General features: G+C 39.8%; 2 protein-coding genes across 3 annotated transcripts in view; one reads left to right on the top strand and one right to left on the bottom strand.

The window, feature by feature from the left end:
* The window catches only part of LOC121845447 (exocyst complex component 7-like), a 19,373-nt gene extending 12,669 nt beyond the window's left edge, over positions 1–6,704 (top strand). Inside the window, exons 15-19 of the mRNA XM_042316857.1 lie at positions 853–948; positions 2,068–2,131; positions 2,279–2,320; positions 4,100–4,233; positions 5,964–6,704. Coding sequence (XP_042172791.1) covers positions 853–948; positions 2,068–2,131; positions 2,279–2,320; positions 4,100–4,233; positions 5,964–6,063 — 436 coding nt within the window. The 3' untranslated portion in view covers positions 6,064–6,704. The remainder of the gene's footprint in view (positions 1–852; positions 949–2,067; positions 2,132–2,278; positions 2,321–4,099; positions 4,234–5,963) is intronic.
* LOC121838679 (5-hydroxytryptamine receptor 3A-like) lies at positions 5,819–17,171 on the bottom strand. 2 transcript variants are annotated; one of them, XM_042316850.1, is made up of 10 exons: positions 17,101–17,171; positions 16,928–17,002; positions 15,534–15,835; positions 13,505–13,549; positions 13,314–13,420; positions 12,929–13,098; positions 9,002–9,123; positions 8,026–8,236; positions 7,511–7,660; positions 5,819–7,083 (listed from the first exon to the last, which is right to left on the bottom strand). In XM_042316850.1, exons 2-10 carry the CDS (start codon positions 16,986–16,988, stop codon positions 6,839–6,841), a joined length of 1,413 nt encoding a protein of 470 aa, XP_042172784.1. In that variant the 5' UTR covers positions 16,989–17,002; positions 17,101–17,171; the 3' UTR covers positions 5,819–6,838. The 2 variants fall into 2 exon arrangements, with proteins under 2 accessions (XP_042172784.1, XP_042172785.1); XM_042316851.1 differs by lacking the exons at positions 15,534–15,835; positions 16,928–17,002; positions 17,101–17,171 and adding an exon at positions 15,120–15,520.

The following is a 17,171-nucleotide window of genomic DNA, read 5'->3' as shown; positions in this document are numbered from 1 at the left end:
GCATAATTCATCAATTATTACCATTTTGTTTCATTCATGTGACCGACCAATACTGTTTCACAACATGTGACAGACCAATACTGTTTCATAACATGTGACAGACCAATACTGTTTCACAACATGTGACAGACCAATACTGTTTCATAACATGTGACAGACCAACACTGTTTCATAACATGTGACAGACCAATACTGTTTCACAACATGTGACAGACCAACACCTCACAAGGCCTCTTTCTCTCTAAGCTGAAACCTTGAAACTGAGATCTTTTTTGTTTGTTCTCAAAACATGGTAGTTTGTTCGCAAAACACGATCTGGGCGTACTGCCAAATTGCAGCTACTGATAGGTGATTTGTACAGTCAGCCACTTGCGTGAACACAGAAATTGGTTTATAGAACAGCAGATGAATAGAACACAGAAATTAGTTATAAGAAAAGCACAAACATTAATATTCCCATTACAAGGGTCATGTTCATTAGGCAACAAATAGAAGAAAACAGTCAAACAGGGAGGGGAGGGACCACCTGGAATTAAGAAATGAGAAACGCACATTTTATTTTTCAGTTACAAAACATTTGAAAACATTTTCTGTGATGTGCCATAATGAATACAAACCTGGTCATGCAGTTTACCAGAATGCGTTCCAGAACAGTCCGGAACTATAATAAATCTTCATTTGAGACATTAGAGATCCCTAAGGTTGAGATATAAACTAGGCCTACACAACAAAATTATCACTCAAAGTGACCTACATTTTGACTTTCCATGTACTTTAGTTCAGGGTTGTAAGTGAATTTGTCACAGCTCACAGGGGTGGCAGACTAGCTATGACAGGGACATCTACCTGCAGGTCATCTCTGTTTGAAGTGGTTAAAACCAGCGGCAGGGATCCGGAGGTTGAGTACGGGGAACTGATTGAGCAACAGAAGCAGGTGTACCAGCACAGGTGAGGGACCAGGAATCCAGAGGAGGAAGAAGGGAGTGATGGAATCTAACATTGTCTAACATTAGTCCTGATCATTATGTATTATTAGAAGAGACTAGCTGCCTCCCGCTAGCCTGAAATCCACAGCCTTTTCTGCTAACATTCCACTTTTTGTACTCCCTGTCATTGCTAAAACATGTTTTGCATGACAAGGAGTGGAATGATGACAGGAACAGATTGGTAACCAGGTTAGCATACTGCCCTTTACGGCTGGTGAATCATTGTAAATCATTAAATGCAACTTCCTCCTCAAAATGATATTCATCTGTTCAGCTTTTCGGCCTCTGGATATGCTGCTAATATTGTCAACTCTGGAATATTTTAAAAACACCCATATCTCCTGTGAGATCCTGGCACTTGCTTTCCCTTGGAAATGTAATGTTTTGAATCAAATTCCCCCCTCTCTGGTGTGGGTTGACTAATCTACCAGCTCATGTTTGTTGCCTAGGTTTATGATATTATAATATAGATTATACGGTGGTCATACATGCTCATGACAAGTGTTATAATGCATTGTAACTGCATCAAAATCCATTATAACTGCATCATAATGCATTATAACTGCAGGCTTTAAGTGAAGCATTACCATTACTTCACACGGGGACAATGCTACATTAAATCAAGTATCTTATGCTACAACTTGAATACAATGTATTTGTTACATGCTTCGTAAACAACAGGTGTAGACGAACAGTGAAATGTTTACTTGCGGGACCATCCCAACACTGCTGAGAGAAATAATAGGAAAATAATAACACGAGGAATAAATCCACAATGAGTAACGATAACTTGGCTGTATATACGGGGTACCAGTACCAAGTCGATGTGCAGGGGTACGATGTAATTGAGGTAGAGAATAAACACTAACAGCAGTGTATTAGATAAGTCAAAAGAGTTCATGCAAAACGGGCCAATGGAGATAGTCCTGGTACCTATTGGTTAACTTTTTTACTATTTAGCAGTCTTATGGCTTGGGGGGGTATAAGCTGTTCAGGCTTGTTGGTTCCAGACTTGTGGGCAGTCCAATGAATGATTATGCTACTGAACATGACTGATCTGTGCAGTGAATGTGTGTTGCAGTTGGTTGAAGGTGACCGAGTGCCTGACTGAAAAGAATCTGCCCACCTTTAAGCCAGGTGACAAGGTGAGGGTAGATGTTTTGATACTGTATATTAAATTAAAAAGGAGATGTATCAAATTACACTATCTACCTTTAAGTGGATTTGCTTGTTTTATTCAAACCTAATCACACCTTTTCTATTCTTCATATGTCATCACCATCGGGCTTCAGTTGAAAGAAAAAGACTGTCAGGTGATTAAAGACAAGTTCAAGGTAAGACAAGGAGGCCAGATTCCTCAATGTACCTAAAGGATCTGTTTCAGTACTAGTGATGGGGGGGTCGATACAGATAAATATCGAGGTATTATCTTTGACGATATAACGTATCGTTTTGACAATACCGCAATATTATATTTGTGCTAGTTGGTTGTTCCTGCACTAAAACTCCAGTATGTTTCCTTCATAGCTTGTTCTCCATCTTCATTTTAAATAAGGCGCCAATTTATTAGGGAAACAATTTGTTTTCAGCACTTTTTTATTTCCATGACTCATCAAAACTAGTTTTCTCATGTCTGTCTCTCGTCTCAGCAGCAGACATATGGTGAGCAATATGTTTGGAACATCGAATCGCAATAAAATCACAGTATCGAATAGCAATACATATAGAATCATGAGAATCACAATACATATAGAATCATGAGAATCACAATACATATAGAATCGTGAGAATCACAATACATATAGAATCGTGAGAATCACAATACATATAGAATCATGAGAATCACAATACATATAGAATCGTGAGAATCACAATACATATAGAATCATTAGAATCACAATACATATAGAATCGTGAGAATCACAATACATATAGAATCGTGAGAATCACAATACATATAGAATCGTGAGAATCACAATACATATAGAATCATTAGAATCACAATACATATAGAATCATGAGAATCACAATACATATAGAATCATTAGAATCACAATACATATAGAATCGTGAGAATCACAATACATATAGAATCGTGAGAATCGCAATACATATAGAATCATTAGAATCACAATACATATAGAATCATGAGAATCACAATACATATAGAATCATGAGAATCACAATACATATAGAATCACAATACATATAGAATCATGAGAATCACAATACATATAGAATCATGAGAATCACAATACATATAGAATCATGAGAATCACAATACATATAGAATCATGAGAATCACAATACATATAGAATCATTAGAATCACAATACATATAGAATCGTGAGAATCGCAATACATATAGAATCATGAGAATCACAATACATATAGAATCATTAGAATCACAATACATATAGAATCATGAGAATCACAATACATATAGAATCATTAGAATCACAATACATATAGAATCATGAGAATCACAATACATATAGAATCATGAGAATCACAATACATATAGAATCATGAGAATCACAATACATATAGAATCATTAGAATCACAATACATATAGAATCATTAGAATCACAATACATATAGAATCATTAGAATCACAATACATATAGAATCATTAGAATCGCAATACATATAGAATCGTGAGAATCACAATGCATATTGAATCATGAGAATCACAATACATATAGAATCGTAATACATAACATATTGGCACCTAAGTATCATGATATTATGGTATGGTGAGGTCCCTGGCAATTCCCAGCCCTAATCAGTACCTCTACACAACAACCCTTATTCATACTCACAAACAGAATGATCATAAACGTCTAAACCCAACATGTCAGCTTATTTTATATTTTTAGATGTTATATATTTTATGACTGCTGCAAGATGAATTGCCTCTTTGAGGACATTAAAGTTTTTTTAATCTGAATGTCAGCTTAGTATTTATGGGGCACCGTTTGTGACATGCTATATTTATGGACACCAAAGATTGTAATGTTTGCATTTTCTGTTACAAAACAGTGCCCTCATATGTGATAACATGACGGTCCCCCCCAAAAAATGATATGACCTTTGACCTCATGTCGTCCAGAGCTTCAACGAGGGCCTGGAGGAACTGTATAAGGCTCAGAAAGCGTGGGCCATCCCAGACAGAGAGCAGCGCCAGGCCATCTGTCAGGCCCAGAGAGAGATGGTGTCCAAGGCCTACACAGCCTTTCTGCTGAGGGGAGTCATGGCATATCACAGAGCTTATGACTGGAGACTGCTGCTGCATTCAGAATCAACCCCTATTCCCTAGCTCTTACTTCATAGCCCCTATACCCTACTCCCTAGCCCTTACTCACTATTCCCTAGCTCTTACTTCATAGCCCCTATACCCTACTCCCTAGCCCTTACTCACTATTCCCTAGCTCTTACTTCATAGCCCCTATACCCTACTCCCTAGCCCTTACTCACTATTCCCTAGCTCTTACTTCATAGCCCCTATACCCTACTCCCTAGCCCTTACTCACTATTCCCTAGCTCTTACTTCATAGCCCCTATACCCTACTCCCTAGCCCTTACTCACTATTCCCTAGCTCTTACTTCATAGCCCCTATACCCTACTCCCTAGCCCTTACTCACTATTCCCTAGCTCTTACTTCATAGCCCCTATACCCTACTCCCTAGCCCTTACTCACTATTCCCTAGCTCTTACTTCATAGCCCCTATACCCTACTCCCTAGCCCTTACTCACTATTCCCTAGCTCTTACTTCATAGCCCCTATACCCTACTCCCTAGCCCTTACTCACTATTCCCTAGCTCTTACTTCATAGCCCCTATACCCTACTCCCTAGCCCTTACTCACTATTCCCTAGCTCTTACTTCATAGCCCCTATACCCTGCTCCCTAGCCCTTACTCACTATTCCCTAGTTCTTACTTCATAGCCCCTATACCCTACTCCCTAGCCCTTACTCACTATTCCCTAGCTCTTACTTCATAGCCCCTATACCCTACTCCCTAGCCCTTACTCACTATTCCCTAGCTCTTACTTCATAGCCCCTATACCCTACTCCCCTAGCCCTTACTCACTATTCCCTAGCTCTTACTTCATAGCCCCTATACCCTACTCCCTAGCCCTTACTCACTATTCCCTAGCTCTTACACTCTAGCCCCTATACCCTACTCCCTAGCCCTTACTCACTATTCCCTAGCTCTTACACTCTAGCCCCTAGCCCTTACTCCCTAGCCCTTACTCACTATTTCCTAGCTCTTACACTCTAGCCCCTACTCCCTAGCCCTTACTCACTATTCCCTAGCTCTTACTTCATAGCCCCTATACCCTACTCCCTAGCCCTTACTCACTATTCCCTAGCTCTTACTTCATAGCCCCTATACCCTACTCCCTAGCCCTTACTCACTATTCCCTAGCTCTTACTTCATAGCCCCTATACCCTACTCCCTAGCCCTTACTCACTATTCCCTAGCTCTTACTTCATAGCCCCTATACCCTACTCCCTAGCCCTTACTCACTATTTCCTAGCTCTTACACTCTAGCCCCTACTCCCTAGCCCTTACTCACTATCCCCTAGCTCTTACTCTCTAGCCCCTACTCCCCAACTACTCCTGTAGATCTGTGCGGATTGGATGGATACAAGCATTATGGTAATACCTTCATCTTGCCTTCTGATTGGCCTAGTGAAAATGTTGTCGTATTGCTTCTACCTATCCAATCCTCTTAGATCTGCAAGGGTGGCTAGGGAATAGGGGGTTCATTTGGAATTCAGCACACATAAGGTGGTTGAATAACTGATTTCAAATATTGTAGGTGAAACTGGGATGTCCCATGTATGTTTGGTACAAGACATGGGTTATTTTATTCACCACTGTCCAATATTGATGTGCAGTAAGAATTTCATACAGAACGCTGGTACAGTGATATTCATTATGGTCCTTTGCCTGTACTTTACACAGATGTGACCATGATTTCTCCAAACACCCTGAGAGATACCACAAATACAGCCCAGCGCAGGTGGAGGAGATGATTGAGAGACTATTTGATATCTCAGCCTGAGGTTGAGAACCTGCTTAGTTAGGAGATAATATAAGGCCTTCACACTGCCTCTATAGCAAATAACACACTATTAATTTGTTTCCACACTACTAATACTACAGCTTCAGTCTCCATTACATGTATTCATTAGAGTTCTAGGCCTCTATTCTGGGGGATTATAGCACTACAGTCCCCATTACATGTATTCATTAGAGTTCTAGGCCTCTATTCTGGGGGATTATAGCACTACAGTCCCCATTACATGTATTCATTAGAGTTCTAGGCCTCTATTCTGGGGGATTATAGCACTACAGTCCCCATTACATGTATTCAGAGTTCTAGGCCTCTATTCTGGGGGATTATAGCACTTCAGTCCCCATTACATGTATTCATTAGCGTTCTAGGCCTCTATTCTGGGGGATTATATCACTACAGTCCCCATTACATGTATTCATTAGAGTTCTAGGCCTCTATTCTGGGGGATTATATTACTACAGTCCCCATTACATGTATGCATTAGAGTTCTAGGCCTCTATTCTGGGGGATTATAGCACTACAGTCCCCATTACATGTATTCATTAGAGCCCTAATTGCTAAATGTATTATTACACATATGACTGGCTAGTTCTAAACATGTTTAAATAAATATTGTTAAAGCCCTACTTCAGAATAAACACATCTAGTTATTTTACCCAGAAATGCAAAACAACTAGCTTTTTGTTTGTGCTTGCAAAACTTCTGAAGACCCAAATACACCAATATTTTTTAAAATGGTTGTTAAAAGCGAATAAAGAATTTATGACCAGAAATCTAATTGGTTGATCTTACATTGAGAACCAAAGGAGAAATATAAAATGACGACTGCATAAACAATGAGAATGGTGAGATAGATACAGAAACAGATCAAGTCCACTTTGTTGGCAAAGCGATGGTGTATAGCATTTTTCTGGTCTTGTGCAGCCATTTTGTTGAGAAACTTCACCACCTTCTGGAGGGCTGTATTCTTCTCTTCCGCTGAGGCTTTAATATCAGACTTGGATTCTAGACAAAGTAAATGAGAGGAAAAAGGATAACCTAATATTAATATAACATGATTAAATAAAGATGTACAAATTGACAGTTTTCAGTGACAGATGAAAGATCAAATGGAGTAGCTGTCCAGACCAGCGTAAACGCCAGACAAATGATGCTAACAAGAAAAGATGCTGGGAAAGACGTCAACTGCATGCTTTAACTGCAGCTAAAGGGTACGAATTAAAAGGTTGAGCATTAAAATACAACTTGACTAGTTTATGATGATGAAAGTCATTTATGGGGTACCCAGTAAAACTGGTTGCAGTAACGTCATTATGACTTCATGGTCAGGTTATAAATGGTTGTATAAGGACGTTTTGTTAATGTCTTTGGAAACCATGAAAATATCTTGCTCTGTGGATAACTGAGATGACAGAAGAATGAAAACATTTACCCTCTTCATTGTCTGTGTCTTTAAGTAGTGAGTCTTTGGACTTGGAGAGGCTGCAGGGCCAGAGAGTGCCACACTTAGCCAGGCGTGTGAGCACCATAGACTGCAACGTGCTCAACACCAGGATGACCAAACAGAAACAGAAGTGCTTTCCTATGGAGAACAACAAGAGAGATGTGTGAGTGTTATATGGTGGCAGAGAGGTCCTGTATACATGAAACTGACATCAGTGTGCTGCTACCAGTATATCTTTCTTTACTGTCCCTGTAACATACCGGGCTGGAAATAGTGAAACTCTGCACCCAACGGATCACTGTTGCTGTTCAGGAACACTGCTCCCAAATTGACAACATACCAAACTATTGAGCTGCAGAAAAATATTGAATTCGATAGCTCCCTTGGCGACATTTCAAGCTAGCTGTGAAATAAGCTTATGGACCATTCTTAACTCTGTTACATACACACCGTTTATAACAAAATGCTGTTTCATTCTGGTGCATTACACACAGGACACTCACGGATGATGGGGCTGCACTGGCCTCCTCCAGGCAGTAGGTCGTTGAGGATGATGAGGAACATGATGAAGCTGAGAACCAGTGTAACCTTGAATGAGATACGCTCGCCCCCTCCCAGTGGCAGGGAGAAGCTCACCACATCTGCCACAATGATCAGTATACTGGGCAGGACCAGGGACAGAAACGGGTTTTCAGACCGCATTTTCAGCGACACCTGTGAAGACAGATGGGTAGGCCAGACTGAAATCATTTGTTTTTTGAGTTCTTGCGTCTAAACGTATAGCATTTGTTTAAAATTGAAAGGGAAGAGCATTACATTCCAAAATCAGACTGTCAGATGTTTTTAGAACTCTTAAGAAGCCTTATGTCAATTAGTCCACATCCTTCACCGTCGGTTGTGCAGATCCAACTATGCCTTAACCCCAATTAATGGGAAAAGAAACGCACTGCAAATTTGGAAATGACATGGTGCTCATCTTTTTAATTCATTTGGAATTGTGGCATGTAACTGGGTCTACACAATACATAGCCTGGGACGTGGGTCTACACAATACATAGCCTGGGACGTGGGTCTACACAATACATAGCCTGGGACGTGGGTCTACACAATACATAGCCTGGGACGTGGGTCTACACAATACATAGCCTGGGACGCCTGGGTCTACACAATACATAGCCTGGGACGTGGGTCTACACAATACATAGCCTGGGACGTGGGTCTACACAATACATAGCCTGGGACGTGGGTCTACACAATACATAGCCTGGGACGTGGGTCTACACAATACATAGCCTGGGACGTGTATTTGTCTCAACGGAACACTACTTATGAAAGGTATAAAAACGTCTGATACATTTTTATTTAAGTGTATTGTATTTTTCAGGGGAAATGTTGTTTAAGCTCTGCCCTTAAACAGGAAGAGTAAAGTATCTTTACATGTCCCACAAACTACTGAAATCACCCGGAGCACTGACTAACCCATAGATAGTTGCGATCATCTCTGCCTCCTTTCGCATCGAGTTTCACGTTCTCGGTTAGCCAGTCTCCACGGTTTGCACTAGTTGTGCTCACATTCCCAAAGTTCAGGAACATGCCACATCCTGGAAAGCAGATATTTGATACTAATTCAGTCATTCAAAGATCATACCGTACGTAGCTTCACACCCCTAAAAATCTTTTGTTGTTGTAGGGGTGTAAAGATTGACATTTTTGTTCGGTTCATTTCTTGATATGACTCTTATTTTGGTTCTCAGAAGAGGATGGAAAAATGACCCTTTTTAAAAAAAAAAAAAAAAAACATAAATCTATAGTACTTCAGTGGTGGTAGTCTACTGTAACACATATCTCAGAGCCACTTTGGTGAAACAACCTCACTTTGATTCATTCTGGCAGCCATATCCTTTGTTTGTTAGCGTGGGGTCTCAGAGAGAAGTGCCACATCATTTGCAAAATGCAATAAAAAATAAAAAAACAAGTGTCCAAATCACCATTAAGTAACATCAAACTAAATGTGGTTGATTTGGCCATGAAATGTTGACAATTGCCCCGATCACTCCCATTGATTTTTTTGTTTGTTAGCGGTGGCTAAAGTGATGACATGATGACTCCTTGCTGTCCCCAGTCCACCTGACCGTGCTGCTGCTCCAGTTTCAACTGTTCTGCCTTATTATTATACGAATAATTTATGAACATTTGAACATCTTGGCCATGTTCTGTTATAATCTCCACCCGGCACAGCCAGAAGAGGACTGGCCACCCCACATAGCCTGGTTCCTCTCTAGGTTTCTTCCTAGGTTCTGGCCTTTCTAGGGAGTTTTTCCTAGCCACTGTGCTTCTACACCTGCATTGCTTGCTGTTTGGGGTTTTAGGCTGGGTTTCTGTACAGCACGTTGAGATATCAGCTGATGTACGAAGGGCTATATAAATCAATTTGATTTGATTTGTTAGTAGTTGTTGTTCAGAGAGAACTGAACCATGGGTTAATGTTTCTCCAGGCCCATAGACTACTTTAAGGGTGACGAACCATCTAACATCAAGTTGTAAAATCATGAACTTCCCCAATAAGGCTAAAGCTTAAGGAGTAATCAAATAAAAATATGGATTTCTAGAGTGTTCTTGCTTTCAGCATACACACTAATAAAACACTGCCTCCTCTCATGGTGTTTCATACCGCTCAGAACATAGTGTTTGTCTTCCACTCTTTTATAACACCCCCAGTTCTCATGTCTATCGTCATGCAATACTGCTAAAACCATTCACCCCAGTATCTGTCTATTTCACTCTGACGTGAACTATACAACACATAAAAGCTTGCATCTGTTATGTTGTTTATATAATTCTTATTCGTGCTTAACTTATTTACCTTATTTAATGTGGGAGATAGCTTAAGCCTACATTAAAGATTGTCCATCGTTTACACAGGATGGTATAATGGTCTCTTTTTTTTTCCCCTCCTGAAAATTGAGCAAAAAAAAATTGACTGAACCATTACAGCCCTAATATTCACTGTGTCCAGCCCAAAAGGCCAATTGGGTCTGCAGCATGCTACACCGGCCCAAACACACCTCTGTCACCACTAACCTGGAAGGGACAATGATGTATATATACACTATACAGTAGATGACTGATGGGGGCGCTGTGTTGAACCACCGTGCCTCCATCTTGGCACCCCCATCATTGTATTTTTTTGGAAGCATTTATTAATGTCTACATTTGTTTTTGCAGACTCCATAGAAACACCTTGAATAACAGCTTCATACATGGATACACAGATAGTATTTAACCCCTTATCTCCATATATTCTTACATACATTTTTTTTTTAAACTTAAACTAGGCTCGTGAGAGACTCACCTTTCCATAGAAGGGTCATAGTGTGTAGCCCAAACTGTTGGGATGCTACAGACAGAAGTTGGCATATCGGCTGTACTGACTTCAGACCAGTCCTGTGACTGTTGTGGGGGTCATAGAGCAAAAACGGAGAACCGTCATGTTCCTGAGTCATGTTCCTGAGAGTCTCATCTTAATAGTTTGTAGGCCAAACCGTATGGACTCTAAAGACATTTTTGTGAGAAGACCGATTTTCGGGATGTCTCATGGTCTGATAAACACCGCCCTAGCTCTGGCACCTTTCATCGCAGATGCGGAAGGGCGATATTGGCAGGCGCAGTGAATTGAAACGCATTTCATACGAAAAACATATCTTAAATTGACAGATTTTTATGGGGATTATTATGCTAATTCGATTTCCACAGGGTCGTGGGCATAGACTTTAGGGGAGTTTTAAAGTATACTTTTTTGGAATTACAAATGTTACTGTCACCACAATAACAGAACAATACTTAAATGCATGTAATTTTGTCCTTGAAACATTTAATTTAAATACTGTAGAATTACATTCATTCCTATGGAGCACTGCTCCTACTGGGGGAATGGCTTCAATGCCTCTCAATGGCCAATACATAGCAACGGCAATCCAGGGTTTATATACCCCTTGATTTATTCTAAAAATAAAAGTGTTACACATCTTGGTTGTGTTGCACATCTGATTTTGGGGGATTTTCTCCCATTTTTCCCTGCAGATTTTCAAGTTAGATGGGGAGCGGCGATGAACAGCAATTTAAGTTTTTTTCAATGAGATTCAAGTCTGGGCTTTGACTGGGCCACTCAGGGACTTTCACATTCTTGTTCTGAAGCCATTCCATCGTTGCTTTGGCTGCAAGTATTCACCCCCAGTCTAATGTCGTTTGCACTCTGAAGCAGGTGCTCATCAAGGATGTATTTGGCTCCATTCAATGTTCTCTCTATCCTTACCAGTCTCTCAATCCCTGCTGCTCAACAGGGTAGGGATGGTGTTAGAGGGTGATGAGCTGTGCCTGGTTTTCTCCAGACATAGTGGTTTGCATTCAGGCCAAAGAGTTCCATTTTTGTCTCATCAGACCACAGAATATTTTTGCCTTATGCTCGAGTCTTTCATGTACCTTTTTGCAAACTCCAGACGTGCTGTCATGCGCCTTTTTCTCAGGAGTGGCTTCCGTCTGGCCACTCTCCTATAAAACCCAGATTGGTGAAGTGCTGTAGAGACTGTTGTCCTTCTGGCAGGTTCTCCCATCTCAGCCAAGAAACTCTGTAGTTCTGTCAGAGTGGTCATTGAGTTCTTGGTTACCTCCCTGACCAAGGTCCTTCTTGCCTGGTTTCTCAGTTTGATTTGACAGCCAGCTCTAGGCAGAGTCTGGGTAGTTCCATGTTTTTATTTATTTCCCCAATGATGTTGACCACTGTGCTCTTGGAAACTTTCAACACTCTAGAAATTATTTTATATCCTTCCCCAGATATGCCTCATCACAATTCCCGGAGATCTACAGACAGTTCCTAGGACCTTATGGTATCATTTCTGCTCTGACATGCACTGTCAACTATGGGACCTTACATAAACAGGTGGATAGTGACATATCAAGGATGATCAAAGGAAGTTGGATGCACCTGAGCTCAATTTGTAGTGTCATAGGAAAGGGGTGTGAATAATTATGTAAATTCGAGTTCTGTATTTTTTTACATTTATAAAGACTTTGTCATGATGGGGTATTGTGTGTAGATGGGTGAGAGAGAAACAATATTTAATCATTTTGAATTCAGGCCATAACAACAAAATGTGGAATAAGTCAAGGGGTATAAATAATTTCTGTACATCATTGGTAGGGAGGACAGTCAGGGATCATATAAAACTCCAAAGATGACAAATAAACTGAATTGCTTCATATACGGAATTGCAGTAGGCTATACAGATTTTTTTTTAATGAAGTTTTAGTTGTTTTTGGTAACATCTTGTTTTTAATAAGATCTTTGGTAAGTAATAGTGCGCAATAGCTGTTTAGCAGACAGAATGAGGATTGAAATGAGGCACTTACCTTTAAGTGCCCATACATTGATGGCGATGGGGCAGAAATCTGAAGCGAAGGGGTAATTGTACAGATTGACCTCACAGCCCACCACAGTGTTCATGATGACCATGTGCTCTATAGTCCCGTTGCTGTGCACCAGTAAATCCTTGTTGCTGTGCTTTATCGTTGTTTGCACTCTTTAGACATGAGAAGTTAAGAACAGACTGAGGATTGATCTACTAAAACTGTCACACCTAAACAATTGGCCACTCCAAAAATAAATACTGTATCTCTATTTAATTTCTGTAGATGTTTTACTCACTATTTAGAAGATCATGTTATAAAAGGAATCAAGAATAAATTAAATATAACTTACTGGTAGGTTATTGTATTCTGTTGTACGTGGACTCACCCATTAGTCACATGGAGTTCAGGAGTCCAGATTTTGCTGACAGGCAGGACCACCATATCATGATGATAGACTGATGTGTCCCATGATAAATCAGGGTCTTCCCAAGACTGTAGTGTATAATCATAATGAGTGGTATTACAAAATGTCACATTTACTTGAATGTTTCTGGATTTTTTTAAATGTGTACTTACCAACATAACTTGCAGATGACTCTCGAAGCGGAGATCTTTTGTGTCCTATTTAGAAGATAATAAGGGATAAATGCCAACATTCTGTACATTCCCTTGGAAAGAAACAGTGGAGCATGTGTTATATTGTAAGTATGTTGAAGAGAGGGACAGATGGAAGTGTAGGATCGTTGGGGTGGGGGGATTTTGGGTATGGGAGAGGGTCTATTAGCAGTTAGTAGGGCTCGTTTTTTACACAGAAGTACTAAATTTAGGTAGGATGATTTAGAAATGTTGTAAACCGTGATTGACCTCACACTCCAGCACAGTAGGTGGCGGCATGCACCTTTAACGTTGGTTTGCAGACCGCCATTATATCTGAGAAGATGATGATTACCTTGGAAATAATGGACGACGCGGCAGGGTCAAGTCCCTTTGCAGTTTATTTTTCAATGGTAATGTACAGAACTGAGAAGTTTATCCCACAGTTGCCAAATAAAATACTAAAGCACACATTTACTGCTAGACATAAAAATGTTTGTTAATATTTTCATAAAGATAATTCATACATTCACATATGTTTGTTGCTAGAGACCCAGTCGTTCGTTAGATTAGTTAGATATTTATGGACGCGTTCTACTTGTTGTGCTCGCTGCCAACGTTTTTGCAGTGGTGGAAAAAGTACTCAATAGTCATACTTGAATAACTTTCTATTAATAAGGTATACTTTACTCTTATACTATACTTTTACTCAAGTAAAAGTCACCCAGTAAAATATGACTTGAGTAAAAGTCAAAGTATTTGGTTCTAAATATATTTAAGTATCAAAAGTAAATGTAATTGCTAAAAATATAGTATCAAAAGTGAAAGTATAAATAGATTCCTTATATTAAGCAAAGCAGATTGTCTTGGCACCATTGTCTTGTTTTTAAATGGATGGACAGCCAGGGATACACTCCAACACTAAGACATAATTTACAAACGAAGCATGTGTTTAGTGAGTCTGCCAGATCAGAGGCAGTGGGGATGTGTTCTCTCGATAAGTGAGTGAATTTGACCATTTTCCTGTCCTGCTAAGCATTCAACATATAACGAGTACTTTTGGGTGTCAAGGAAAATGGAGTAAAAAGTTCATTTTATTATTATTATTTGTATTTTCTGTAGGAATGTGATGTTTTCAGAAATAGTAAAGTAAAGATATCGCAAAAAACGACTTTAGTACTTCAAAGTATGTTTACTTTACCACTGTTTTTGTCCATTTCTTGCTAGTTAGCCAACAAGCTATGGCTAACAGTGTTACAATCTCTGCAGTCAGAATAACAGCAAAGTAGATGTGTTTAAGATTTTTTTCTATTAACATTCATTTGGATACATCCATAACAGTGAGCTCATCATGCCTGATTTTGCCTGACATAGCTAAAGTCTGCCTTCCGTCAGGACGCTGGACACTTTATTACGAGAAGATTGCATTACATATCAAACACTAGGCTAGAAGCTGGCTAAATAGTTTGTTGCTAGCAAATCTGGGAACCTAAATCAAAAATACCAGTTGAACACAGCTGGTCAAACTAGAAACGTGGGAAGATTTGACAGCATAGCGCCGCCGTCATGACTGCAAAAATGTATGTTCATTACTCACCACATTAGGTCATCAGATGCTCAAAAAAAGTCTGCAAAAACAAATCAATGACAGCTAGCGAAGTTTATCCCCGTTGTACCTGCGTTTACAATGTATCCAATTTCGGTTTGTGTGGTTGTTGGTTTAGCTTTTTGTAATTTTGTAGCAAGTACGGTCTGCATGTGTAGGCACATAATGCATCATGATTGCAAGGTGTCCCAATTTATTTTCCAACTGGCACAATATATTTTTCAACTCTCCCGTTAGCTGGTTTTAATATCCATTTTAGAATGCCCTTTCAGCCAATTAGAAATTAGTATTCAACAACGCTGTGGTATAATTAATCATCACATACTTATATATATGTCAATGGGTTCTCTCTGAAACTCATCACATTGTACAAAACTCAATTAAAAGGAACAGAAAGTGACTTACGACAGACAGAGTTTCATACACTATTAACGGCACACTGATATTTGAGATGCATGATGGAGACTGTGGCTGACTCAGAGCTTCTTTCGCAATCAGCATGCTGGCCAGACATCGACGTGTTGTACAGGAGGGTGTCGTTGCCCTGGATGAAGTGGCTGTGTTGGATGGTTGGTTTGTACTGGCTGTGTTGGATGTATTAGTGGATGTATTGGGTGCTTGGCCTGCATTGGCTGTATTGGATGCATTGCCTGGAGTCATTTCACTAGCTAAAATGGCTGCATTGGATGGAGGGTCTGCTGCAGACACTGTGGAACCAGAGACAGGTATATCATTTCAGAATAATACATTGGATTTATATAGCGATTTTCTAGGAACCAATGATGCCTTCCAATATTTTAACAACCACAGTACAATAAATAAAACACTTAATCTAAATTCAATCGGATAAGGTTGTTGCCTTGCATCGTGGTAGCAGAAATACTTTAAGATATGAGGAGTTAGGAATCTCATTGGTCAATTAATGGATAACGTATAACGCTACGCTCATTGACAATCGCGTTCACGTTGTCATATGTTGTCTCGCGCGGTTGTTAAACTAATCGCCCCGAAATCCCTTGTAGAAAGTTAGTTTCCAGACGCATAACATTTTTATTTTCTTAAGTAAGTAATGTCACAAATAACAAACTAGGTAAACAAGATACATATCTCAGATCTCTGAATATATTTCTAATGTGCTTTTTTTCCCGTGTAACTCATGCTAATGTTGGATTTTTGAGCTAGCGCTCAATTGACTCCCATTCGCTCATTGAAGGAGTGCGCTTCTTGTCCCAGATTTACCCAGAATACACTGTGCGGCCAATTGACAACGCGTGGACATTGTACACAATGGGCGGTAATACGAATCAAATGGAGTTTCCCATCTCCCCATTTAGAGTATTTCTGATGGCTTCATAGTAGTGACTCAATAAGTCTGAAAAGTGATCTAAACCTGGTACTCTAAATCAGTTATATTGGAGTGATACTGGACTAGAGATAAGAGTACCAGGTTTAGATCAAACAGCATACTACATTGCCAGCTTTTAGTGCAACATGTTATACAGCTTCAATACACTTAAAAATATATTTGAATATTTTATTTCTAATTGTTTTCATGACTTTAGTAAGATAATCTGTTTGAAAGGCAATGTGCTGCATTTTCCACATGCAGCCCAAGCAGTGCGTCAAAATGGGACGAGGCAGTTTTAAACATGTTTTGAATATTTCAGCTTGTTAACCATTTGAAATGCTTGTTTCGCAATGTTTACTTAAAATCTGCTAATAGGAACGAGAAAGACGATATTCTTCTAGTGTAATCTGTGCCTGTTTTAAGAAGAGTAAAATGGAGCCCAATGTCTTACCTGTTAGCAAGAGTAGAGAGAAGAGACAACATTTCAGCACGCTGTGGTCCATGGGTCTCATCCCTGCACGTCCTCCTGTCACAAAGTACATGGTCAGTTAGACATTGTTGCACAGTCGTACTAGAAATGACGAGTTTCCTCCAATGAAACTGTTAGAAGGACTGAAAACCTACCTTAAGATGCTTAGTGATCACCACTTGCCTTCTCCTTTCCTCTCAAGCCAAAGCCTCACCTGGGATGACCC

Source organism: Oncorhynchus tshawytscha, unplaced genomic scaffold, assembly GCF_018296145.1.
Source record: "Oncorhynchus tshawytscha isolate Ot180627B unplaced genomic scaffold, Otsh_v2.0 Un_contig_3505_pilon_pilon, whole genome shotgun sequence".
Classification (NCBI taxonomy): domain Eukaryota; kingdom Metazoa; phylum Chordata; class Actinopteri; order Salmoniformes; family Salmonidae; genus Oncorhynchus; species Oncorhynchus tshawytscha.
This window is presented reverse-complemented; position numbering and strand designations above follow the sequence as displayed.

Excerpts from the sequence above, each read along its gene's own strand:
- LOC121838679 (XM_042316850.1), bottom strand. The coding sequence starts at position 16,988 with ATGAGACCCATGGACCACAGCGTGCTGAAATGTTGTCTCTTCTCTCTA. Across the intron at positions 13,421-13,504 it reads GTCATCTGCAAGTTATGTTG|TCTTGGGAAGACCCTGATTT; the intron begins GTAAGTACACAT and ends TATACACTACAG. Across the intron at positions 7,084-7,510 it reads AGACACAGACAATGAAGAGG|AATCCAAGTCTGATATTAAA; the intron begins GTAAATGTTTTC and ends TACTTTGTCTAG.